The sequence below is a fragment of the Eumetopias jubatus genome, unplaced genomic scaffold, assembly GCF_037043125.1.
Source record: "Eumetopias jubatus isolate StellerSeaLion01/CBP00866 unplaced genomic scaffold, mEumJub1_p1.0 scaffold_2, whole genome shotgun sequence".
Classification (NCBI taxonomy): domain Eukaryota; kingdom Metazoa; phylum Chordata; class Mammalia; order Carnivora; family Otariidae; genus Eumetopias; species Eumetopias jubatus.
The window spans coordinates 80678510-80706194 of record NW_028274808.1 but is presented as its reverse complement, the minus strand read 5'-3'; the positions used below and the strand labels follow the sequence as shown (position 1 = coordinate 80706194).

Here is a 27685-nt window from a genome sequence, read left to right as displayed (position 1 = left end):
TATAATTTTAAAGTTAGTAATGAGTGCTTCATTTGCTTTCCAAGCAGATAGAAAACCGTTTTTAAATACACTCAGACTGTCATGACCTTCGTCTATGACTTAAAGAGCTCAGCACACGTAATAATTTTCTTTGCTCAGGAGACATTCTTAAATTTTCTTTGAAGAGATTTGGGCAATAGCCCCATTGATGAAATTAAACACACACACACACACACACACACACACACACACACACACACACAGCCCTCTTAACTTAATTACCTTTCTGCTATACCTGAAATCAAAATTTTTCTTTGAAATGTATTTGGAATTCTACATGACTAGCAAAGGGTTCTAAAATCCCTCAGCCTGCTAATTAAAATATAATAAAAATGCCAACTAAATACATTTACATTAAAAGAAGCACACCATTTGAACCCAAGACTTGGCAAGGGAACAGCCTATCGCCTACAAGAAGGAAACATGGTCCAGATTCTTAAGCTGAAGTTCTGGCTGTCCTATGTGGGGCTCAACTCGCGTGGGGTGCATTTTAGGTTTTTTCTACACTAAAAAAGGAGAATAATAATTTGATAAAAATGGGCCAATACGAAGCCATTTCATCTGTTTAACCCATTTTTGTGAGGTTTAAACATGAAATAGAGGTTTTGAATAGTGTACTATCACGCTCACTGTAGGTTTTTGAAGGCAGGCCTCATTTTCCTTTTTACTCGCTGTGGTAGAAGACAGTGTCTACGTAAGGCAGGAGCTTAACTTCTGCTTGAGTATTACATTAACTTCTAAAGCTAGATGGCGAGCGAACACAACAGTGTTTATAAATGCTTTAAGCTGTATATACGTTTTACACACCTCTTGTAGATGTAATTCATAATTTTTAAAAGGAGAATCCCGACGATCATCCGCCACACATTCTATCTAATTCAATAGATCTAAGGTGGAGATAAGGATTTTTTTTCCCCCCTAATCACCCACCCATAATGCTGGTATGGGTGATCTAATGGGATTCACCTTGAGAAACAAAAAAATAAACAAACCAACATAAATTACATGCATATAATCAGTACACCACTTTTAGTGGTGGAGGTGCCTTATTTTCATAGTTCAAACTACCAGGCTTGGCTTTAAACACAGATAAAATAGAGTTTTTTTGTTTTTGTTTTGTTTCTGTTTTTTATTTGACAGAGAGAGACACAGCGAGAGAGGGAACACAAGCTGGGGGAGTGGGAGAGGGAGAAGCAGGCTTCCCACTGAGCAGGGAGCCCCATGCGAGCCCCATGCAGGGCTCGATCCCAGGAGCCTGGGATCATGACCTGAGCCAAAGGCAGACAGATGCTTAACAACTGAGCCACCCAGGCGCCCCAAAATAGAGTTTAGCATAAAACACTCTCAGACCTGACTGGAAACTCCTTCCTACCTTGCCCCGATTTTTATTTATTATGATCCTTAATGCTTTTTTTAAATTTTTTCCTTCAGATATTTGAAGGCAGAAAACATTAATTATATTTCTCTCCTACTTGGTTTAATGTTCAGACTCACAAAATGTTACAAAGTTATACAGCTTTGCAACTTTACTCAGGAACCAAGACCTAGTTATTTACTTCACATTTTTAAGCATTGGCTATTAGCTGCATCCTTCCCCTTCTCAGCAAAAGAAGAAATACTGAAACAAAGGAAGATAGTGTAAACTTTTCCCAAACCCTACCTTTCTAGCTTTCTTCATGGAACAGAAGCGTAAGTGATAGAGAAATAAAATACCTCTATAACAACAGCACGGAAACCACAAAACTCTCTCCAAACTTGGAAAAATAATGTATCAGTTTCTTAAAGGAGAAACTTCTTTCATAATCCCTGTGGTATTTACTACATGGCAGAAGTTCCTTGAATTTAAATACAATGATTCCTTTAGCAAGTCCCATAAGGTTTTAAACATTTGTAAAGCTTTGGGGGGAAAAAAATCCTATCTTTTACCACAGAACTTTACATTTGGAACATAATTTTAAACCAAACAAAGGTGTACAGAATTAAACAAAGAATAAGTGTTTATCTCATGTCTCCCATGTTAGAATAAAATAGAAAACATATTGATCTATCACTTCCTTATATTTGGCAATGAATTAGGGTTCGCCAAGTCCTACGACTTTTTCTATTATTTAAAAAAGGAACTAAAATCTCACATGTGCATGCACACACGTGTCCACGTGCACACACACACGCACACAAACACACACAACTACCACACAGCCACCAATCGGACCATGTCAACAGCACACCCTATAATCTTGCTGTTTTGAAAAGTTGCATTTAAAACGCTGGAATGAATAAATAATGATGACAAAATAGAACAAAGTCGTGTTTCTAATATTTAAATTAAAGTAGTTTAAAATTTAAAAGCCACAAAATAAGACTATCAGTCAGCTATGCCCTTAAACAGTCTCATTTTAATACCTAAAGAATATGCTAGCATTCCAGCATATATGCATTGCTATGCACAGACGTTTACTTCCTTTTGCTGCTAAAAATGATTATAAACTAGTTGGCTCAATGAAACAAAAACAATCTAACTTACAAAAACAAAAATTGCTTTTTAACTTCAACAAGTAATAAGCCTATTTCTTGCCGAAATGCAAGCTGTGAGCTTAAGGAATGCAGTAACTTTGATTTCATGACAAAACCTTTCGGTAACCAACAGTTCTTTGGAAAAAGCATTTCAAATGAAAGGTGTATAAGTAACAGAAAAAACTTCCTTCAATGTTATAGAACAAGTTTGCAAAGTAAAAAGAAAATCATTTCAAATGACACTCTTACATCTGCATACATCCCCCAAATCATTAAATATAAATATGCTACACAACCTCACATTTCCTTTAATACACGAGAGCATATTCTAAACCTGTGTATTTAGACTAAAGATGTATATGCAAATTATTTGAGAGCATAAGCTAAATGGAAACAAGTTTAATGACAAAATCTAGAAGGAAGAAAGTTTTCTTACATGTCACAACCAGGGCAGAGAACAGTCAGTTTGAAAGGACAGTGCGACATGTGTGCCCAGCAGTTTTCCTAACACGTTGAAATCCATGAGGGTGTAAGTCGGCTGCATGCAAGGCCGAGCAGAGAATCACAGAGAAGTAGAATCAAAACCTTTTCCTAATGGTACCTGACAGTGGACTCTGCTTTTGGACCTTTTCACTTACATGCACCAATTTACAGTGCAGCCTTCGATTAGATTATTTCCAATACATTATACAAAAGATTAATCTCCCTTTACATTTACTTCAGCAAAAGCTTATGTTCAGGGGCACCTGAGTGGCTCAGTCGGTTAGGCGGCCGCCTTCAGCTCAGGTCATGATCCCAACGTCCTGGGATCGAGCCCCGCATCGGGCTCCCTGCTCAACGCAGAACCTGCCTCTCCCTCTCCCTCTCCCTCTGTCTGCCGCTCTGCCTACTTGTGCTATCTCTGTTAAATAAATAAATAAATAAATAAATAAATAAATAAATAAAAAGCTTATGTTCAGTTACCTTGTAACATTACTTTAAAAAACATTCAACTTAAAATTATCTAGTATCTTTACTTGCAGATCACTTTCTTCCACAATCCAATGTAAATATTTAAAAAAAGTCTATTCATTTCATATCAGAAGATATGACCCAACTGGACTTTGCATGCTCAATTTTCAGTACCTATGAAAAATTGTAACTAACTCCCGAAATCTACAAAAATGCTTGATAATGATAAAGCTGCACGATATAATCATTGAACAAACTAGACCAATATCAGAAAACAAATGAAATATTTGAAAATTCAACATTATTAACATATAACATTAATGTAAATTATTTAAATATCTAGTGGGGAATAAACATGTAAATATAATTTCTAATGCAATATGTTAATGTCAAGAAATTGAGTGAACTTTGAACTTCGGCCAAAAGTCCTCTGAGAAAAAAAGGCTTTTTAGTTTTAAAGCTCTTAAGGGAGGGGCGCCTGGGTGGCTCAGCCATTGAGCGTCTGCCTTTGGCTCAGGTCCTGGGATAGAGAGCCCCGCGGTGGGCTCCCTGCTCCGCGGGAAGCCCGCTTCTCCCTCTCCCGCTCCCCCTGCTTGTGTTCCCTCTCTTGCTGTGTCTCTCTCTGTCAAATAAATAAAATCTTTAAAAAAAAAAAAAGCTCTTAAGGGAATCACATTGGAGAGAAAGAGATAAATGACACCTTTCAGTCAATTACCACTGGTCTCAGATATACCAAAAGGGACCCTTTCCTCAAATTCTTTCGGGAGTAGAAAGATAATCACGGCAAGGACTAGTCTAAGACCCCTGTAACTCCTCTAGCTCACTAATTATGTGGCAACTAAAAAGAACCACCCAGCATAATGAAACACAGGTTTAATCCAACTCTGCCAATTCCATTCCTACACCAAGAAACTAAAGAGAAAACACACAACCATGATGCCTGTCTTCATTTGCAATGCAGGACCACAGGTCTCAGCTGGATCCTTCGTGCTTCCAGCAATGCTCCCACACTCCAGTTAATTCACTCTCCTAGATGGCAATTGCACATTTTATCCTCTCATCTCAAACGTTACTATCACCTACTCCATCATCCTGCTCAGCTGCTGAGAAAAAAGTAAAAATCAGAAGACAACAAAGAAAATGAGAAGAGAGCTAAGAAACAAAAAGTCATCAGAAACTCCCAAGTGCACTCTTCCTACCTGTCTTCATGGATCTCTGTCCACACACTCTGTCTTCTCTCCTTATCATCAATAAACGAGCCAAGTTCCTACTGAAGCTCAGGCAACCCAAAACCCTTCTCTTCCACTTGACCAAATAAATTACTTCAGCACTTTCTTAAATAAACAACTTCCCCTCAACTATATATCCCCATCATGATAGAAACATACTATCAGTTCTGGGGCACCTGGGTGGTGCAGTCAGTTAAGCGTCCTCCTCTTGGTTTCAACTCAGGTTGTGATCTCAGGGTCATGAGATTGAGTCCCACTCAGCACTAAGTGGGGAGTCTGCTTGAGATTCTCTCTCCCTCTCCCTCTGACCCTCCTGCTCATGCTCTCTCTCTCTAAAATAAATAAATCTTAAAAAAACAAATACTGTCATTTCTGCAATTAAAAAAATCTTGACCTCATATTCCTTTTTAAATATAGCCCCATTTCTCCCTTCCCTTTTGTAACAAAGGACCTCAAAACAGTTGTGTATACTTTCTGTCTCTAATCACTCTCCTCTTATTCTTCCTTGAGCCCATTCCAAACAAGCTTTTGCCCTTACACTCCACAAAACCGCTCTGGTCGAAGTTACCAATAACCTCCACGTAGCTTAATTCAATGGTCAATTCTCAGAATTCATCTTACACAAGTTATATTAGCAGAATTTGACATGGCTAATCAGACCCTCCTCCTTCTAACACTTTCTTCACCTGGTTCCAGGATACCACACTCTCTTGTTTTTCCTTCTGTCTAATCTTCTGTTTCCTTTGCTGGTTACTCCTCATTCTGACCTCTTAATGTTGAAGGGTCCCAGAGCTCAGTCCTTGAACTTCGTCTCTTTTCTAACTATGCTCTCTCTGCAAGTAATCTCAACCAATTTTTGCTTTAAATACTCTTTGATTAAAAAAAGCAATAGAACAAAACAAAACAATAGAACAGATCAATGAAACCAAAAACTGGTTCTTTGAAAAGAACAACTAAGTTGATAAACCTCTAGCAAGACTCATTAAAAAAAAAAGAAGAGAGAGGACCCAAACGAAATGACTAATGAAAGAAGAGAAATAACAACCAACACCACAGAAATACAAACATTGGTAACAGAATATATTCAGAAAACCTATATGCCAACAAATTGGACAACTAAAAAGAAATGGATAAATTCTTAGAAACATATAAACTACCAAAAGTGAAGCAGGAAGAAAGAGAAAATTTGAACAAACCAATTACCAGCAGTGAAATTGAATCAGTAATCAGAAAACTCTCAAAAAACAAAACCTAGGGCACCTGGGTGGCTCAGTTTGTTAAGCCACTGCCTTCAGCTCAGGTCATGATCCTGGAGTCCTGGGATCGAGTCCCGCATTGGGCTCCCTGCTGAGCAGGGAGTCTGCTTCTCCCTCTGACCCTCTTCCCTCTCGTGCTCTCTCTCTCTCATTCTCTCTCTCTCTCAAATAAATAAACAAAATCTTTAAAAAAACAAAAAAAACAAAATCTAGGACCAGACAGCTTCACAGGCAAATTCTACCAAACATTTAAAGAGTTAGTACCCATTCTTCTCAAACTATTCTAAAAAATACAAGAGGAAGGAAAACATCCAAATTCATTCTATGAAGCCAGCATTACCCTGATACCCAAATCACACAAAGACATTACAAAAAAAGAGAACTACAGGCCAATATCTCCTATGAATATAGATGCAAAAATCCTCAATAAAATATTAGCAAACTGAATCCAACAATATATTTTTAAAAAATCATATACCATGACCAAGGGGGATTTATTCCCATGACAGAAGGGTGGTTCAATATTCACAGAAAAAGCATTTTACAAGAAAGATGCAGAAAAAGCATTTTACAAAGTACAATATCCATTCATGATAAAAACAAAAAAACCCTCTGCAATCACATTCTTCACCTACTTAGTCAAAGTCTTGGAGTCATTCATGACCCCTCTCTTTCTCTCATATCCCACATTCAATTCATCAGCATATCCTCTGCCTTCAAAATACATCCAGAATCCAACCACATTTATTGCCTTCATTACTATCTTACTCTTCAAAAGACACCAGTAAGAAAATGAAGACAAGCTACAGACTGTAAAAAATATTTACAAACCAAATATCTATGCTTTGTAATGAAGGACTTGTATCCAGAATACATAAAACTCAAAAAGCTGATCAATAAGAAAACAAACCACCTAGATAAAAAAAAAAAAGCAGCCAAAAGATTTCATATTTTACCAAAGCAGACATGTATAGCAAGGAAACACATGAAAAGATAAGAATGCTCACCATTATTAGTAGCTGGGAGATACAAATTAGAATAAAACCACAATGAGATACCTCTAGATACATATTAGAATGGCTAAGTTAAAAAGACTGACAATACCAAGTATTGATGAGCTATGGAGCACTGGAACTCCAGACACTGCTGTTTGAAACATAAAATGGTACAACCACTTGGGGAAATGGCTTGGCAATTTCTTAAAAAGTTAAATATACACCTGTGGTCAAAGAAGAGTGCTTGTTTATTGATAGAAATGGTCCACTTCAGAAGATATTCAGAAATGATTTAGAACTATTTATTGGTGATTCTTCCCTTGGTTGAAGATGCTAAAGCATATACCTCCAGATGATCCAAACATTCCTAGTCCCAGGAGAAATGAAAGTACACATTCACTTAAAAGTTTCGTACACAAATGTTCATAGCCCCAAAGTGAAAATGCCCAAATGTCCATCAACAAGTGAAAAGATAAACAAATTACGGTATACCCATAAAAAATAATAATACTCAGCAATAAAAAAGGGCTGGGGGTGCCTGGGTGGCTCAGTCGTTAACCGTCTGCCTTCGGCTCAGGTCATGATCCTGGGGTCCTGGGATCGAGCCCCATATCGGGCTCCCTGCTCAGCAGGAAGCCTGCTTTTCCCTCTCCCACTCCCCCTGCTTGTGTTCCTTCCTCGCTTTGTCTCTCTCTGTCAAATAAATAAATAAAATCTTTAAAAATAATAATAATAAAATAAAAAAATAAAAAAGGGCTGAATTACTGATACATACAACATAGATGAATCTCAAAATAATTATGGTGAAAAAAGAAGGCAGAAAAGAAAAAAAAATGTATTATATGTGTGTACACACACACACACACACACATACACACACAAACACACACCCACATATACTATATAATTCCAGTAATACCAAAAACATACCAATAATTCCAAATATACAAACTAATCTACAGTGACAGAAAACAGATCAGTGGTTGCCTGGGGAAGAGAGACAACCAGAAAGGCAGGAGGGAGGGATTACCAAGGAACACAAGAGAGTCCTGAGGGTAATGGATATGTTCATTATCTTGATTGCGGTCATGGTATCACAGGTATACATACGTCAAAACATTAAATTGTTTCAGTGTATGCAGCTTATTGTATGTCCACAATAATTCAATAAACCTATTTCTAAAAAGAATATAGCAGGTACTTAATAAATATTTTCAGAATAAATAAAGTGGATGAAAATAAAAACAAATGTTAAGAAAGCAAAATCCTAAGAATGAATCTTTTTTTTTTTTTTGAAGTAGGAACCTCTTATATCCTCCCTTCTTGAATAGTATTCTTTTCTGAATGAGACACTGTAAATCGAAAAGGGGGAATAAGCTATCATGAAGCAAAGTCCCTCAATATGAAGTTGTAATGCCTTTCAGCCAAGAGGAACCACCTCTAAGTAGCCCTGAAATGGACAACTGTTGCCCCAATATACAAGCACTCTGCCACAGTCCTCTAGCTGCTGAATAATCTCTTTGAACTCATCTCAGAAACCCTGCCTCAGGGCGCCCGGCTAGTGCAGTCAGTTCAGCCACCCACTCTTGGTTTTGTTCAGGTCACGATTTCAGGGTCATGAGATCAAGCCCCAGGTTGGACTCCTGGCTCAGCACAGAGTCTGCTTGAGATTCTCTCTCCGACTACCTGCCCCCCACACCCCTCCTCCACTGTCTCTCCCTAAAATCAATCAATCAATCTTAAAGAAAAAAGAAAGAAACCTTGCCTCATTTCTCCTTTTTATATAATCTTTACTTGTCATTAAATGTATATTGACCCTTTCTCCACAAATTTAGTTTGCTATAAATTTTTTAAGAACTAAGGAATGGCCATAGAGGTATCCTCAGCTCATCAGTCTGGGATGAAAAGTACCTTTCCTTGGATTGCTTGTCTTCTGTCTCCCAATCTCCCACTTAGGTAGAAAAACCACCATCTCTATTTCATTTACCTCCCTTGCCCCTCCTTTTTGAAATCCTAACTTCCACTCAACAGCATTAATTTTAGCATCATCTGAATTAATGAATATATCTACACTTCTTTCAGAAGCTGCTATAGTTATGTGTTTTCTGTGACATGACTTCATCATAAAATTAAATAAAATTCTAAAAATAAAATAAAATAAAAACAAAATAAAAATAAAAGTAAAGCATCTACTTATGTTTAAATAAAGTTAGCCCTATGACTCACCTCATTTCCACCAACTGCCTTGGTTAAAATCACTGCAGAAGACACAGGGGGAGGCATGCAACCTACTGTCTGCAAACTGAAAAATAAAAGAAAATGCAATTATAAGGTTTTTTCAATTATAAATAGCAATTCTCAAACTTTCAGCTCATAAAAAAAATGTTCCTGTTGCTGTAACATCATTAAAGAACAAGCATGACATGATCATATACTTCTTGGATTCAAATTGTAGTAAATTCTAGAACCTATTCTAAATTTAGTTTTCTTAAATTATGTATATACTCCCCAGATCATGACAAGAAGTCTATTCTTTTAGTTTAGGATAGAAAACACATTGCATAACAAGCAAATGAAACTATGAGTAGTAAATCTAAATACTAAAGATATAAAACATTACTTATCACCCAAAGCATGGATATACTTTCTACCTAGATCGAATATACATTCTAGACATAACGAGTAGCCGGCCTGACTAAAAGTAGAAAGTTTATATAGGGGACAGAGGACACAGAGTGCCTGACTTTAACAAATTTTAAGTGCCGGATTACAGATGACCTCTTCTCGCTTTTGTAAGAATGTATCATTTAATTTTGTACGAATGTATCGTTTAAGCTTTATGCAATGAATTTACATTATCTCTGAAATTAGAAAAAAGAAAAAGAAAAGCTTTAATTCATTTTGACTGAAAATGAGAAAACACTTTTAAAAGAATTTCCAGTTCAATTCAAGTCTTCTTTTAAGGTTTGTTTTCCCAAGTGATGCTTAAATTGTCTGTCCTATTATCAATTCCCAATCTCTGAGCCTTTCTCATGATCATCACTATTATCATTACTGATACTTACTAAGCATTTACTATTTATAATAGATACTCTTCTAGATACTTTACTCACTTCTTCCTCACAAATATTTAAGGTAAATTCTATTATTATTCTCATTTTACTGAAAACTGAAGTTAAAAGAGAAGTTAAATAACTTGTCCAAATTCACAAAGCCACCTACCAAGGATTAAACTCTTATTCTGGAATCTAGGGTCAAAGACTTATCTAGGCCTACTATTCTAGCCTCTCTGCATTCTATTTCTCCTACCCCCAACACTAGGGACGGGTCCTCCCAGGTATTTTCAATCTTTCCCTCTTTTCTGGCCCCTTCCCTTCTATGTACAAAAAACCAGAGCTCTCCCTGTCTTAAAAAAAAAAAAAAAAAAATCCTTAACTATTTATTGAATACATACCACACATGCATTCTATAGTTAGGATACTACACAAGGGTGTGCATATATAATTTATATTTATTTATATATATATTTATATATTCCTACCTCCAAGAATATTCAATACACAAATGTAAATAAGTAACAGCAAAATGAGTACCGCTGCTATTACATTTCTAGCCCCAACCACCATTCCCAAATTCGTAGCTGCCTGTGACAGCCACCTCAAATTAAACATGTCTAATATTTTCTTTTTTTCTATAATGTTTTATTTATTTATTCATGAGAGTCAGAGAGAGAGACAGAGAGGCAGAGGCAGAGGGAGAAGCAGGCTCCCCGTCTAGCAGGAAGTCCGATGCAGGACTTGATCCCAGGACCCTGGGATCATGACCTGAGCCGAAGGCAGATGCTTAACTATCTGAGCCACCCAGGCGCCCCCATGTCTAATATTTTCTAAAAAATCAATTTCACCTCTGAATTGATTTCTGTCAATGGGATATGTTTGGTGGGTTTTTTCCTAATGTCCAGTTTGAAACTTTGGAGCTACACGTGGCTCCATTTGTTCCTCATGAATCAATTTATTACCACAACCAACTTCCCATTCTTCCCATGACTGTTGCCAGCATCCCTCTTCAGATGCTTTTTGCCCAAGTTTGGACTTCTATAAATGAATGGTCTCTCTACCTCCACTCTTTCCCTTTACACGGCAAGGTAAGAAGGATGTGCTCAAAATATTTTTCCTTTTTAAAGATTTTATTTATTTATTTGACAGAGAGAGACACAACGAGAGAGGGAACACAAGCAGGGGGAGTGGGAGAGGGAGAAGCAGGCTTCCCGCCGGGCAGGGAGCCCGATGTGGGGCTCAATCCCAGGACCCTGGGATCATGACCTGAGCTGAAGGCAGACGCTTAACGACTGAGCCACCCAGGCGCCCCCTCAAAATATTTATTTATTTCAATGACTTAAACATGCTCCTGAGGTAGGAGGCTGCAACTCCCTCACGTTAACATACTGTGTACTCTCAAACGGGGGAGGGAAACAGAGAAAAAGTGGGCTAGGAAGGGCTTTCCCTAAGTTAGTTAGGCCAAGTGCATATTCCTTTAAGCTTCATACCCTGAGGTGAGAATTGTATCTTAGCTTCCTGAGATTGTAAGCCCTACTCTACTACTAACACACCCAGTACAATGCTATCAGATTAATCTTTCTTAATGACCACTTTTTAGCATGTTGTTCTCTTGTTTAGTACATTTAAGAACTCTCCATCATCTACAGATGCAAACCCAAACGCCTCAGCCCAGTCGTTCCGGCCTTCTGCCGCATGGCTGTGAGGAAATTTTTTATGTTTGCCTCCCACTAACGCCTTATTTTTGAACACTGTACTTTAGAAATACACAACCTTTGCTGAACCTCTTACCCTTTAACTCATTACACTACTTATCTAACAACTCATATGCTGCCGCACTGCGTTTGGTTACTATTGTATATTTATATCTTCCACATATCCAACTAGCCTGGACGTTCACTGATTACAAGAAAAATGAGTTAATATCTTCCTATTCCTTGGGTGCCCTTTACATGGGAAACACTCAGTAACTATTTGTTCTTACTATGCATCATACATTGCTGCTCAAAAATGATGTCATCATAGTTCTGTCGTGTTTTATGCTTTTCGGTGAAAATTTTATGCTCATTCTCTCCAACTCAATCTGGCCAAACCAGCGGTCTTCATTTCCCCTTCTTGTTCCACTCTGTTTCTCCTCAGCTAAGAAAATGATGCCACCAGTTACCCAGTGGCTCAGACCCAAAACCCAGAAGTCATCCTTGCTTCCTCCCTGTCCTCCTCTTTCCACATCCTACCCGCCTCGAGGTTCCGAGAGCTCAGTAAATCCTCCAGCGCCCACTTCTCTCTACGGCACGGTGACCTTACCACAGGAGCCTCCAAGCTGCTCTCCTAGGCTTCTCTCAGCCCCTCTACTATCTATTCTCCATGCAGCAGCACGGACAATAATTTGAAAATATAAATCCGACCACAACATTCCCTCATTTAAATCCCTCCAGTAGCTTTCTGTCGCATGCAGAGTAAAATCTGAATGCTTTTATCATGGACCTACAAGGCTCTGTGTGACCTGGTCCCTGCCTACCCTTCCAGCTCCAAGTCATATTATTCTTCCTCTGCATCACCAGGCTCTGGCCATCATCATCATTTTCCTGACCCTAGAACATACCAGGCTTATTCCTGCCTTAGAGACTTTGCACATTCTTTCCTTCTGCCTAGACCATTCTATCCCTAGAACTCCGCCATCTAAGTTAATCACTGGCCTGCCCACCCAACCACTTTCAACCGTATCACAGTTTTACTTCCCATCACTTATCTCTATCTTAGTCATCCGCTTATTTGGCTTATTGCCAATCACACCCAGGTCTTCTCACCCTGTAAAACTAACTGACACTTTGCCATTTTTGTTCACTATTGTTTCTCTAACACCTACAATAACTCCTGGCACACAGTAGGAAGAAAACAAGTGACTTGAATAGATGAGTAAGTGATCTCAATTGAGATCCTGTACACCGTTACCAAAGCAGACAGTAAAAGTATGACTATCCTCATTATTTATAGGCAGGGAAAGTAAGGTTTAAATCTATGACATGACTTCTTCAAAGTCACACAGCAAGTTAGGGACAGGGTCAGAAAGAGAGCTCAGGACTCTAAGTTCAGTGTTTTAACTATTAGACTATTATACCATGCTGCTAAAATGTGGTTAGTTTTAAACCACTTCAAATAATTTTTTAAATTCATTAAATCCCTTTAATAAACATGGCATTTTTAATGGAAGAAAAGAGTCTAATAAAAATCTATTGCTAATTCAACTATCACATCAAACATAGAACAAGTAAAAAAGTGTTTGTTCCCTATATATATTTTTTCTTTCCTATACATTTAAAAAACATTTCTTAGACTCACCTATTATCTGTATACGTTTGGTAAGATACAGAATGTACAAGCTAAAGCACCCAACTGACAGCATATCTAACATCTTCTATTCCCTTCCACCTCTCTCCCAACACAGCTTTTTAAAATTCCCAGAAGAGTGTCCATCCCAGAACCTTAAGATTAAACATGACGGTGTATTTTAAGATTGTGTTATAATTAAGAGCACACTTACGTTGATAAGCACTGAGTAATATATAGAATTGTCAAATCACTATACTGTACACCTGAAACTAATATCACACTGTATGTTAACAATACCAAAATTATAATTTAAAAAAATTTACTAATAAAACCCTTAGATATAAGAAAAAAAAGTGTTATCAAATTCTTTGGTGACTCTCCTTGATGAACACTATCATTTTAAAGGATAATAATTTTTCAAGTGTTTTTATTTCCTTATAAAATATCACACATGAGCCCTTTCGTATATAGTTGCCACAGAAACAATAGTCACCACAGATGCCTCATTAAAAGTGGACCCTTCCAAATATTTAAACGTACCCTTTTAAAAGCCATTCATTGATGGGTGTGATTGATAAAAGCTGAAGAAAAAGCCATATTGTTGCTGGGAAGAATGCAAGTGTAAAGATCTGAATGAAAAGGTGCAGTTTTATATGCACCAAAGCACTGGTCAGCTCCTGCAAAAATGAAAGACACAAAACAGCAAAGATAAGAAAACCATTTTTCTGAAGAGAGACTGATACTAAAATAGCATCAAATAAGTTACTTTTTAATTTGGAGTTATTTCAGAGCTAAAATCTTTACCTCTAAGTATATGCATAACAGATTTTAAGGGGGGAAAAGAGGTATTTTTATACAAAATTTCTGAAAAATTCTCATTTTTTCTGAATATACAATATACGCCAACAATTCAGATTTGTAAAATTCCGGACCAAAACTGAGCCAAGTACCTTTACATCAGTATAGACCTAAGGATTGTTGACGCTATGAACAAACATGCATGTAACTACTTAAGGACCTATCACATTTTAATTAAATATGATTACTCTCTAAGAAGGCCTCACTTTGGCAAGATGTTACCAAATCTACACACAGATAATAATTTTTAAAAATGTTTTCCCCAACAATGTTCTATAATTCAAAATGGCTTTTTTGCCCCAAATCAACTTTCTGGATTTTTTTGCTAATGCTTACTGAACAGCAGCTATGTGCCATGCTCTGAGCTTGTCATTTTGTGTATGTTATCTCATTTAATCCTCACAACAGCCCCACTAGATATTACTAATCTATTTTACTGAGGAGGAAATTGAGGTGGGGAGCCACCATTCAGTGCAGTTCAGAATCAAACTCATTTCTGGTATGCTAGCAAACTCATGTCTGTTTCTTCCATTGTGCCACACCACTGCCCCAGATGAAAGAAATTCACATTAAACACGACAAACCAGGCACATGCTCTATGTCTCACAGCTAAAAAAGGATAATGAGTTAAATTTGGGGGTTCAAATATGTACAAACTAACAAGCACTTGCATCTGAATTTCTTTGAGTTATAGCATTATTCATTTGAAATAAAACAAATTCAGAAAGTAGTAGAAAAAATACTATAAAAATAAGTACTATAAAAAAGTCCTATAAAATATGCAAGAAGTCATTAAAGCACGAAGATGCCAGAGATTCACTGGTTATAAGCATAGCACTGGAATGCCTCCCCTCGTTCAAGTAAGACATTTAAGAAGTCCTGAGCCTCAGAGACATTAGCCAAAGTCCATCAGTTTAATGGACAGTAAGTTAATGCTGACTCTGATTGCCACGTTCAGGGATCTGTCTCATCGGCTCCCACTACATATCTCCCTGTATGAAGACACACAGCAGTGCCAGTGTGGTCACCAAACATCTCTAATGACACCTAAGGAATTTGTGGCAATCTGGGTCTAACTTCGGACAGATGGGAAGCCCTGGGCAGACCAGAAGCCACACCAAGTCCATGGATCAGATCTAAGATCAAAGGAGTCATCCTTACACCATATCAGAATTCTTAAAGTTTCACCCTGAGAAAAGAGGAGCACCAGCAGTTCCAAGAATGCTCAGCAGTTTCAAAACCAAATCCCACTCAAATATACTCAGATGTAGTTGATAAATACCAAGTAAATATTAATATTTTAATTTTTTAACTGTAACAAAATGATGAGCCAGAATGCAGTTACTAAGGAATTTGCATATATTTTAGATAGGAATATGAAACAGCATAACTTTTCTGAAAAGTAGCTTGGGAATATATTTCAAGGGCTATAACACGATTCACATTCTTGGATCCCGAAGTGTTATATCTAGGTACTTATTCTAAGGATAGGAAATGTGGTTATAAGTATTTATATACAGAATTGATCACGACAGCATCATCTAGTATAGTAAAATTAGGAAACAAATTAAAAGTCCAAAAATGGGTGAATAATTAAGTAACTTAAGGTATAACACGACTGTTATGAGCTAGTGAAAACCATGTTAAAACTGTGTTGACAAGCATGTGGTAACACAGATCTCTTCCCTACTTAATCAGTAGGAGTATAAATTGGCACAATCTAGAGACAGCAATCTGGCAATTCATTCCTTCAGTCAACAAACACTGAGAACCTGACACTCTTCGAGGTACTTGGAATATCTGTCACAACTTACACTGTACATGACATTTGACTTAGCAATTCTACTTCTAGGAATTAATCCTTCACATTTTCTCCCAAATGTGGGAAAATGGACAATTTTTAGGTTATCATCTGCAGCATTTTTGTAAGAGCAAAACCTTAAAAATGACCTAAATGTCCATCAATGAGGACTAATAAAATATATTATGACACATTCATAAAATGGAATGCTTTCCAGCATACAAAAAGAAACAAGGAGTTCTTTATGTATTGATATGAAACAATCTCCAAGATAGGTTTTTTTGAGTAAAACAAGACAGGGTGGCAAGCAGTACAAACACCACAGCTTGAAAGGGGGGCACATATGTTTTACACAGAATATCTCTGGAAAGATACAAACTATTAACATTGGTTATCTCCAGATATCTGACATAGGGGAGAAAAAAAGACTTCCCGTCATATATACCTTTGTACCCTTTGATTTATGTTCATAAAAGTAAACAAAATGTAAATTTTATATACATGAAGAAAAATTAAATTCATATATTAAATTACATGAAAAATTATAATTATACAATGTTACATGGGAAAAAAGATCATTTATGTGTGGGCATATGTGATATATATGCAAGTATACATATACAATTTTTAAAAATATTTCCTTTTTAAATATTCTATATGTAAAACATGTTTAGGAAAAAAGGGACTAAAAATCATAGAGATGTTACTACTAGTTGTTTTTCTTCTTTCTAATCTTTCTACAATGGGGAAATACCACTTTCATAACCAGAAAAAGTTATAAAAAACAAAATGTAGTTTAAAAATACTAGCTGATCTAATAAATGACAATTATAAGCAATTGCCATTGCATCAGAACAATGGAACAATAAAGAATCCAGCAAAATGAATCACAAAGGCTGACCATGTTGGGTCATGAGGGGCCTTTTGACAACAGCATTATATTTTCCATATCTTCTACATACAACCATAAAGATAAAATACGGTAACAATGGAAAAGAAAAAGCCAGTGAACACTATCACATCCAAAATAGTATTATTCCATACATACCCACGCAGAATTTAGGGCCATATACTCAGATAAATGCCATCATGAATAATTGAAAAGTTGATTCTGCATGACATTTTATTTATTCACATGTAATACAGGTCAAATTCCATTAAAATAAACTTAAGGAGATACTCCAAATACTGATTATACCAGAGTTATCACTGACAGTATAAAAAATTGCTTAAAATCAGGAGCTCTGACTGAGATGTAGAAATATTTTCATTACATACCAATTTCCCTTCTAACCCTTATTTGACCTTTATTTGATTCACTTTCTGAGAATCAGTCTCATAGCTCTGGGCTGGAAACAAGCAGCAAGAACCTAAAATTTAAAATTTGCTATATTTACTTCTAAGGTAATAGAACTTCAAAAAATAATCTGTTTAGGAAAATAAGAAAAGACCTGTGTATTCTGCCCTACTCAGGACCCTTTCCAGGCCCTGAGCATTTTGCTCATCTTTGTTTCCAACCCAGTGCCAAACACAGTGCCTTGTAGCCACAGGCATTTCACGGTATTATGAGATTTCATAGGTTTATATGAGATTGGTCCTGTCATGGTTTGCTAAGTGACAAATCCTCTGAAACTGTAGCTCCTAATTAGCTAAACATAAAATATATTTCAAATGTGGTTTATTTGACTTTAACATATAAATTTTCAGAAAACACTTCAATGGATATTTTAAAATCTAGAAATAGTCATAAAACTGAAGATAGCATTAATCTTTTTAGTATTAAGTATTAACACAGAGTTCTTTATGATTTTAATAAATTAGTAAGACAAATTTTAGAATATACATCATTACATCAATGTATGGGTAATACTACATGAAATGTTCAGTATAAATCAAACTTGAATGGGACCACTATAAATGCTCTCAAATAAACTCAAGTCAATAATAATTTACTGTCTCCTGTGTGTGAAAATGCACTATTCTAATAGGGCTCAAAAACAGTAGTCCCAGCTGAAATAAACGTAAGATTATTAACTAGAAAATAAATAACAAGACTGCTACCTCCTAACTTAAAACTGTTCAGTTGCCCAGGAAATTACCGGGGCTTAAAGATGGTTTAACATACAATGATGCAATCTAGAACATCTTAAGTTAAATGGATCTTGAAAATGACTTAATGTAGTATAGTTTGAAAAGGGCCATTGATAGAAGAAATGGCTTTGATGGCTACTTAGATACCAAGCACAGGATTAAGGCATTTCATCATTAGATCCAAATTAGCTGGATCTGAAGGTCTCCTAGGTGCTTACAGGAGACTGGTCCTTAGAGAAATGCTGATAAGCTGACATTCTTCCTTCTTAAACTCCTGCATCCCACCAAGTTGGCGGCTTTACAGAATCACATTAAGCAAGAAGGTAGGGGTGAGAGAATCAAGTCTCTTGCCAGATATCTCATGGCATAAGTAACAGCTGTAACCGTTAAGCAACTACCAGGGGACATAGTTAGAGCAACGTCCCAAGAAGAGGACTTGGGTAAGGCAGCTGCTCCGCAAAGGGCATTAGCCACAACCAGCAGGAAGACCTCCAAGGCAGAACAGTCCAGCACCATGCGAGTAGCAAATATTTTTCTGTATCACTAGGCCCCATATTTGAGAACCAATAGAATAAAGATGTTGACAGAAAAAAATCTGTGCCCTCTAAGAACTGATCATAGTCCTTTCATGTCAATATAATTTGCAAAAACTAGATTTAACATATTTAGGAAATTCCGTCCCATGTCAGTTATTTTCAGAAGAACAGGTAGTAAGGATAGTCAGAATTTTTGACACAAATTTATCAGATACTACACAGGGAACCCAACTATACAAAAAATGCTCCAATAGAAAGATTTATACCAACCAGATAACTACAGAATACATAAATTTAGTAAAATCATATTTTTTCCATGTTGCTATTAGGATGGCCAAAGAAGGAGGTAACTAAATTCGGTCCTCATTCAAATCACACTTAAAAGAAAATAAGTAAAGCAAGACATGATGCTGAAACAAAATTTCAACTTTTAAAGCTATTCCTGCCCCCCAAAAAATCCTTGCATAGTAAGATTTCCCTATCTATATAAGAATAAGCATCTTAGAATAAGAACTTTAAAAACCCTAAGTAATTCTTTCAAAAATAAATAGACATTTTTCTCCCTTTTTTCCCTTCTATTATAAGTCAAAAAAGAATCATAAATTCTACTCATTCCAATCTTGGATGTTAAAAATGTCTGATTTCTTTAATTCTAGGAGAATCCCATGTTCAGCGACACCCGGATCAATAAATAACATTATCTACATGTCTTCATGATGAATTGTGACATGGTATGAAAAATCCCAATTTCTCTCTTAAAACATTTAATATTTAATACCTATGCCAGCAAAGAATATACTTTAAAACATACAAGTTAGTTAAAAGTTATAACATGCACCATTTGAGCAGCATGAGTCCTGACAACAAAAGTTCATTCACAAAAGTTATGGAAACCCAACTAAACATCCGTAACTTAAATGTGCCACAGCATTCACCACCATAGTCACCACCACAATCTGAGGAAGACCTAAAGTAGATGCTTCATTCAGTTCAGTTGCTGTATTAAAAACATACCCATTATAACCACACCCTCAGGGTCTGTGTTGTTCAACTACAAAATTTCTATAATATGTAGGTTCAAAACACAGTCCTTTGCTGAAGTTCAAGTTATCTTTTGTTACAGTGAAGCTTTGAGGCCATAGTTACATACATCTTTACAAAAGAATTCTGAAATTTCAAAATAATAAGCAGAAATTAAATTTTTCTCCCTGCTTATCACATGCCCCATAAGTGACAATACCTCCGTTTTTAATGACAGTCCACTGTTAAAGAATATTGTTGCAACAGCAATGTAGGAGACGGTTATTTCTGGCTTCAGTGGTCCTAAAGAGACAGAAATGAGTTACTGTTAGATAAGAATTTCCAGCAGATAACTTAGTATGAAAGAAGAATCCATTGGGGGAGGGCAAATAGTACTTCAAATCTTAGTGTTGCCCTAGTATACTACTGTTCTGACAGAGTTCAGCATTTGCTGTGATGCAGTCTAACTCCGAAGGGGATTTTCCAGAAGGCAAGGACCATGGCTATCCAGTTCAGCACAGGATCCTCAGACCAGAAGAACACTGTCCTGGGTGACAGCAGATAGGCAACCTCCTTTAGTATTAGGACCTAACTGCATCTGCCACAGTATCAGTGTTTATATAACAATCAAAATTCCCCAAACCAAAAAAAAGAAAGAGAATCAGTGGAAGAAGGTCCCTTCTCTTTAGCAAATATTACTTTACTCCTTCTAGGATACCAGAAATAAAAACTTGTATTTATGCACACATTGAATTCTGCCCAAGGGTATTCATTTATACAAATATTTTTTTGAGCACTTACTATGTGAATGAGATAACGCATATAGATTAATAGAGTACTAATAATAGGTTAGGTTTGCAATTATTATTACACTGTGCCAGGCCCTGGCTATACTGTAGTGAACCAGACAATCCTGATTTTGCCCTCTGGAAAATCCTCTCTGGAATTAGGCTGGCATCACCCCAAATGTGTTAATGCTATGAGGACAATAGCAGCAACCCTGATACTTACTTCTTTTTGTAGCCTATATACAATTGTCTTAAAGACCCAATGTGTTAACCAAAGAACAACATTCTTTTAAAAGATGTAGTCTGAGAAAATGCCATTTTGTACTTATGTACCAGTGGTTCTCCAGCAACTGCAATTTTGCCTCCCACAGACATTTGGCAATGTTTGGAAATTCTTTTTGGTTGTAATAACTCAGCAAGTGGGGTGTGTTACTGGCATCTAGTAGACAGAAATCAGTTCTGCTAAACAAGCTAGGAGGCACAGGACAGCCCTCCCAACAACAAAGAATTAACGCGTCCAAAATGTCAATAGCGCTGAGGTCGAGAAACACTGGCATATGCCAACATTTTAAAATCTGATCACCTCATATTTGACATTCTATTCAGCCCTCTCATGCTGAGTTGAATAGTGTCCTCCAAAATTCATGTCCACCCAGAACCTCTAAATGTGACCTTATTTAGAAATTGGTTCTTTGCAGATAGATGTAACCAAGTCAAGATGAGGTCTTATTAGATTATGGTAGACCCTAATCCAATGACTAGTATTCTTACAAGTAGAGGTAAATTTGGACAGAGTCACGCACAGAGGGAAGATGGCCATGTGAAGACAGAGGCAAAACCTGGAATTATATTATCATAAGCCAAGAAACACCAAGGACAGCCGGCAACCACCACAAGCCAGAAGCCAGGAAGGATTCATCCCTAGAGTCTTCATTGGGAGCATGGCCCTTGACTTCAAAATTCCAGTCTCCAGAATAATCTCTGGAAAATAAATCTCTGTTGTTCTACGCCACCCAGTTTGTGTGAATCTGGTGTGGCAGCACTAGGAAACTAAGATCCTCCCTTATGCAACAAGACCACAATCATAGGTCCACCGTTCCCTGTGGCCCTCCACCATACCCACAGGTATTGCTCAATAAGTAAGACCAAGCTCAGGAAAAATCACCATTCAGTCCACAAATATTTACTAAGCAACTCTGATATTTTAGGCATTTGTACTATATCAATGAACAAAAAGAAACAGATCTTCTCAAACATAGCAATAAATTCTTGTATATACTTGGCATTTAAACAAATTTTTTTTGCTGAGATTTTAGAAAAGGGAGCAAAAGGAAGAAGGCAAGTGCAAAAGGCATTACATTTCAAGGCAGTAAAAGTATTCCAAAACTTAAAAAGAGGTGCGTTTTTTATACTTGTGAGTGAATCTGTCTCTGCAGCTCACACTTAGAAATATTTTCTCTACAACTGAGGAAGCTGATTCAGGAACAGATTTTAAAGTCAGGAATCTGACTTGTTTTGGAAGTAAATGCCTTCCAGGCATTTTAAATAGTTTGTTTGTTTGTTTGTTTGTTTGAACTCATTTTTATTCTCCTCCAATCCTGGGGCACCTGGGTGGCTCAGTTGGTTAAGCAACTGCCTTCGGCTCAGGTCATGAATCTGGTGTCCTGGGATCGAGTCCCACATCAGGCTCCCTGCTCAGCAGGGAGTCTGCTTCTCCCTCTGACCCTCCCCCCTCTCATGCTCTCTTTCTATCTCATTCTCTCTCAAATAAAGAAATAATATCTTTATACTCCTCCAATCCTTTGCTTTTTATGAGACCTTATTCTTGTCAACTACACCTCTACCCACAGTGGAGCCCCAGAATTTCTATGTAGGATGAGTTAAAATGAGCAATGTGGTCACAAAGGAGAGCAGGGGACTTGTCCAAAGATACACCTCCACAGCAAGGACATGGTTTCTTTAGACTGCATGTTTCTTTGGGGCAGCTAAAGCATCTACGTTAGTTGGCCAACAACTGTATTTTTTTAAGAAGCTAACTCCTCCATGCTACACACACACACACACACACACACACACACACACACACACACAAATACACATGATAACTATGAACTGATTGGCATAATTCAGTGGAATGATTCCTGGCTTTTAATGCTTTAAATTCTAGAGATGGGGTACACTGTTTTTTGTATTAGACGCACAACTCAACAACTTCAATCCATGGAAGAACATGATGAAGATATTCCATGTCTTTCTACAATGTACCTTTCAAAAGCCTGGGAGGCTCAACTGGTTAAGTGTTCAACTCTTGATTTTGGCTCAGGACATGATCTCGGCTCAGGGCATGATCTCAGGGTTGTAAGATCTAGCCCTGCGCTGAGCTCCGTGCTGGGTGTGGAACCTGCTTTAGATCTCTCTCTCTCCCTTTCCCTCTATTCCTCTCCTGCCTCTCTCTCCCTCGCTTAAAAAAAAGGTGGAGTGAAGAAGGAATTAATTCTGATTTCAAGAAACCTAAAGCCCCTTTGAGAAGTGATCAACTGAAATTCTAATAGATTGCCCAAGTTGGGAATGGGGACCTAGAAGTCACACAGGCCTGAAATAAACACTTGGTAAATATTTGCCCAGAGGTGAGAGTTGAGACTACATATAAAAATGAGATCTGGCCTCTCTCCAAGATAATGATTATATACTCCATGTCACCAAAATAGATCTGAATAAGACGTGAATCTTAAGATGGCTATAAAGTTCAATGCAGAAATAAAAGTTTTAGCTTTTCCTTTAAACAAAAGCAAAAAAAAAAAAAAAGTTTCTCAGTGAAAATGGAGTAGGGTAGCAAAATCAGAAGAAAAATTAGCCAGAAAAAATGAGGTAATTTTGGGGCTCTCCAAATCCATGCTTTTTATTGGGGGAGATTAAAGAAAATGATTTGGAATGCTTAAAAATGCAAGGAACTGTTACCATTTCATAAAATCTACTTATCACCAAGTAAATTTCACTTCTAAACCTAATATAGGATACTAATGCAAACACACTTTAGCTTCAACATGTTTCTGCTTATGTTTTTTAATGGAAAAACAAAGCAGTTTCCTTTTAGGATTTATGTCTTATTAATGTCAATAATCTAAATTAAGATGCAGGTAGAAATGAGAAACTTACTCTGTCCTTCCAAAGAAGGAAACCTTTCTGTTCCCAAGAATGAATAGCACAGTGTTAGACTCTGGTAAACTCTAAGGTGTGCATAGCTCAGGGCTTCCCTGGGTTTGCACTGGGACTGGAACAGATTATCAACACCTCAGAATCTACACATTTACATTTACCCCGACTATTTTCAACTTCTCCTATATATTTAAAAATGAAATGTACCTGAGTAAAAAGGACAGTGAACTAAGAATTAAATTATCTAGGCTCGTACATGTGATGCTTTTTCCCATTTGGAAAGTCACTCGACATCTCTAACTTTCAGGTTTCCATCACCTATAAATTTCCTTTGATACATAACTCACCTATTGGCCGTACAGACTGTTTTTAAAGGGAGGTCAGATCATAGGTATGATATTTTTAAGTGTGGAGGACTTGCACTTAAATCACTTCAGTATAAAAAGTGTAGTCGTTAAGGTATCGATCCAGGTAAAGATGAAGTGAACATCTTAACAAATTTAAGACTACCAAAACTTTTCCTATTTAAAAGAATGTCTAGGAAACCGTTCTATTGAAAATTGTTCAGTCAATATGAAGGCACTAGAAATCACAGTTCCCAAGTGTACAGAGCCCATAAATGGAACCTATGACTAAAAATTATAAGTACAAAAAAATAGAAATAAAAAAATAAAAATTACAAGTACAAAGAAGTGCTTTGGGAGCGCCTGGATGGCTCAGTCGGTTAAGCATCTGCCTTCAGCTCAGGTCATGTCCTGGGATCAAGTCCTGCATTGAATGGGGCTCCCTGCTCATCGGGAAGTCTGCCTCTCTCTCTCTCCACCTGCCTCTCCCCCAGCTCATGCTCTCTCTCAAATAAATAAATAAAATCTTAAAAAAAAAAAAGAGGTGCTTTTGACCATTCTAAAGAGCAAGATGTAATAGAAACATTTTCAGCAACCATTCCTCTCCTTATCCTAGATTTTTGTTGTTTTAACTTGTGAAGTGAAAGTGTTATTTGGTACTATTTGGAGGTTTATTTTTACTTAAGAGGTTTCACAGGTGGGAAGGTTAATTAAAAGCTCAACAGAATTACCAAGAACTTAGCCTGACAGCCTATATAGGAAAACCCAAACAATCGTTTGTTCTAATTTTTTGGAAAAAGTAATTTTTACACATGGACAGTTATCAAATCACATGAGTACACTGTTATTTAATATTAGCTGATTCTGCTCTGCTCTTTTGAGCTAAAATTGAGGCACTGAAAATGTCTTTATTGCACAGAGCCCTTCTTTAGAATATTCATTTTAAATTATTTTTGCCAAGAAAATTTGTATGGGTTTTGCAACTAGTATGAAAAAAAGGGAGAGCCCTGGTGTCCAGTGCCTCTTTCTTGAGCTAGCTAACTAACCAAGGATGAGTCACCTGACCTCAGGTCTCAGTATCTTCAACTGTAAAAGCAGCTTGTTGGCTTAAAATACTTAAAGGTCCCTTTCGGCTCTTAACATTCTACTCTTATAATTAAACAAAGAAGTGAATTATCCTGGATTAATGGCATAAGTACCAGTAAAAATCAGAGGCAATATTTCTAAGATACGATAATATACCAAAACTTCAAGAAGCAGAGACAGAAGGAACAAATAAGATTACAGAATCCATCTTTCCTAGGGCTTTCAAGAAGCCCTAGGGAAGATGATTCAGCGTTCAATAACCCTTCTTCCCACAGCATCCTGGGACTATAAAATAAAAGGCATTTTACCAAAGCTAGCCCCTGCAGATTTAAACATAAAGATAATACCTGTAATTACACCTTAACAATGAGCAAATAAGAGATCTAACACCGTAAGCTAGAATGTGTGCTACTGAAGCTAGTTAAGTGTACGTTCCTGATCACCACAAAGACACTCTAACTTTAATTCTGCCCATCCAGCTAGCTCCAGGAACAGAGGGTACTCATTTGACAGAACTCGAAATACCAGCATTCACAAGTTTTCCAAAAGCTCCCAGGGAAGCCAGGTCAAAGATCTTCAGAAGGAGAAACCATGATGAACATCAGCTTTATTCTCAGTTACGTATTCTACACATTTTGTACTAGTTGAACACAGAAGGAAAAAACATAAAATAAAAAGTTTTGATCCTCATAATCTTTGTTCAAATAATTCCTTTTAAAATATTCCCTACAGCTTCTTCTAAATGGAGGAATTGAGGGTAGATGGTAGAAGGAACCACTGCTCCAATGAGAGATTTCATTCACTTCCAACATGTTTTAACAAAGAGGTATATATAACTTCAAATAGCCTACGGAGCACTTCCTAAAAGATTGTGTGTGCTCAATTCTGTCCTTAGTTGTCCCTGTTGTATGGCTGACCTATTAAAACTCTCAATAAAGGTGGGAACTGACAAGGTCAAAAAGACAATGAATTGAAGAAGTTCAATTAGTGTTTATGAAAAGGAGGACACGATTGTCTAAGGGTGAAAAGGCAGGGAGGAGAATAAAAGACTAATAATATTTCCAGTCGTTTCCACCAATGCCCACCTCCACATTACAAGGCTCCCACTATTCAGAAATCTGAGTATGATTTTAGCCTGCCTACATTTCCTTGCCAAAATACACACTACACATAGCCTAACACAGACTGTATTTGTTAGAGTACTAACAACTGAGTCCTGGCAGCACACGGAAGTAGTGTCCTGTAATGAAAAAGTGCAACGTGTCAGTCGGCTTGGGAGTTTCTGAAGCGGCGGCAATTGCAGCAAATCATCACTCTGCAACATGTGGGCCACAAAATCTGAAATGGAGAATGAAGGGTATCCCTTTTTCTTTTTCTTCCCCCACCCCCTTTTTTTAAACGTGGCGGCGGGGAAGGGGGAAGATCCGGAAATAGACAAGGTAATGGTGGCCACGCCAAGATAGATAAGGAACTCCTGGCAACCTAGCGTCCCTTGGGATAGGATGCTACTTTGAAGGCAAGAGGAGTAAGTTTCACTCTCAGTAAGCTCACTCCTTAACACTAAGGATACTCATTGATTGTTCGAGGAAAAGGTAACCTGCGTTCAAATTCCTTTGCCCCATTCCTAATTACAATCTGGGGTTGGTAAATTAAAACATCAGCAGAAGGGCCAAATGACACCCCGAGCTGGTCAGTGCCCTTGAGAGAACTAGCCACTTCCCAACTACGGTCTCCCCCTCCTTTCCCGGCTCGAAAATTAGTTTTGAAGTGGGAATCGCGATGGAGCGTTCAGAGGTGCAGCACTTACCCCCATTCACCCCTATAGATGGCTCCAGTTTAGCTCCAGCGATAGCCAGCACTATTCCAATCATGAACCATTCTTTCCTCATTCTCTCCAGCAGCCTCATGTTTGTTAGGGTGGGTGGGTTTTGTTTATTTGTTTGGCTTTTTTTCTTTTTAAGCTGCGATCGCTTAATCCCCGGGGCGTCTCCACACTTTCCACGGTCCCTCCAGACATGCAGCAGGGCAAGTCAAATTGCCACTTGTAAACTAAAGACCAGGGGGTTGCTCCGGCGGCTTTGAGGAGGGCTGGGAGTAGTAGTATCCAGTGACAGGAAAGTCTCACTGAGCGCCGCCATCACTACCACGCGCCTCATAGTAGACGCGCACATTGCCACGGCCGCTCTATCCGCCGCTCCCAAGCACAAATGCTCTGGAGCGGACACGGCCCAAGTCGGCCAAGGCAGGCGATCAGATAAAAGAAACTGGCTGCCTGGTGGGGCTGATAGACGCCACCGCCAGGACCTGCGGAACCTAAGGAATGACTGGTGTTCGGAGCGACGTTAGACTTCACAACCACCCAGCCTTATCGAGGGTCCCGCTCCGACAAACCTTTAGGCACAGCTGCCCGCGCCCCTGGAGCACATCCATGGAGAAACTTTTTTTTGCTTCGCCATGAACTTGCGGGAAAGGTTAGCATGGACTCCGGGCAGGGATTTCTCCGTTGGCAGCTGCGGCGGCGGGGTTCAGGGGTTTTTTTTTGTGGCGCGCTTCTTCGGGGCATTACGACGCTTCCCCGACGCCGGCGTTGACGTGTGCGCCGGGGGAAGGGAAGGCCACTCTTGGTCTCCAGGTT

General features: G+C 37.9%; 1 protein-coding gene across 6 annotated transcripts in view; it reads right to left on the bottom strand.

Annotated features, from left to right (window-relative positions):
• Window positions 1-27178, bottom strand: part of SLC10A7 (solute carrier family 10 member 7) — a 256149-nt gene extending 228971 nt beyond the window's left edge. For all 6 annotated transcript variants that reach the window (XM_028125283.2, XM_028125288.2, XM_028125287.2 and 3 more), the window contains exons 1-4: window positions 26858-27178; window positions 19897-19979; window positions 13911-14047; window positions 9211-9286 (exon numbers count right to left, since the gene is read on the bottom strand). In XM_028125283.2, coding sequence (XP_027981084.1) covers window positions 9211-9286; window positions 13911-14047; window positions 19897-19979; window positions 26858-26957 — 396 coding nt within the window. In that variant the 5' untranslated portion in view covers window positions 26958-27178. The remainder of the gene's footprint in view (window positions 1-9210; window positions 9287-13910; window positions 14048-19896; window positions 19980-26857) is intronic.
• Window positions 27179-27685: the final 507 nt, after the last annotated feature.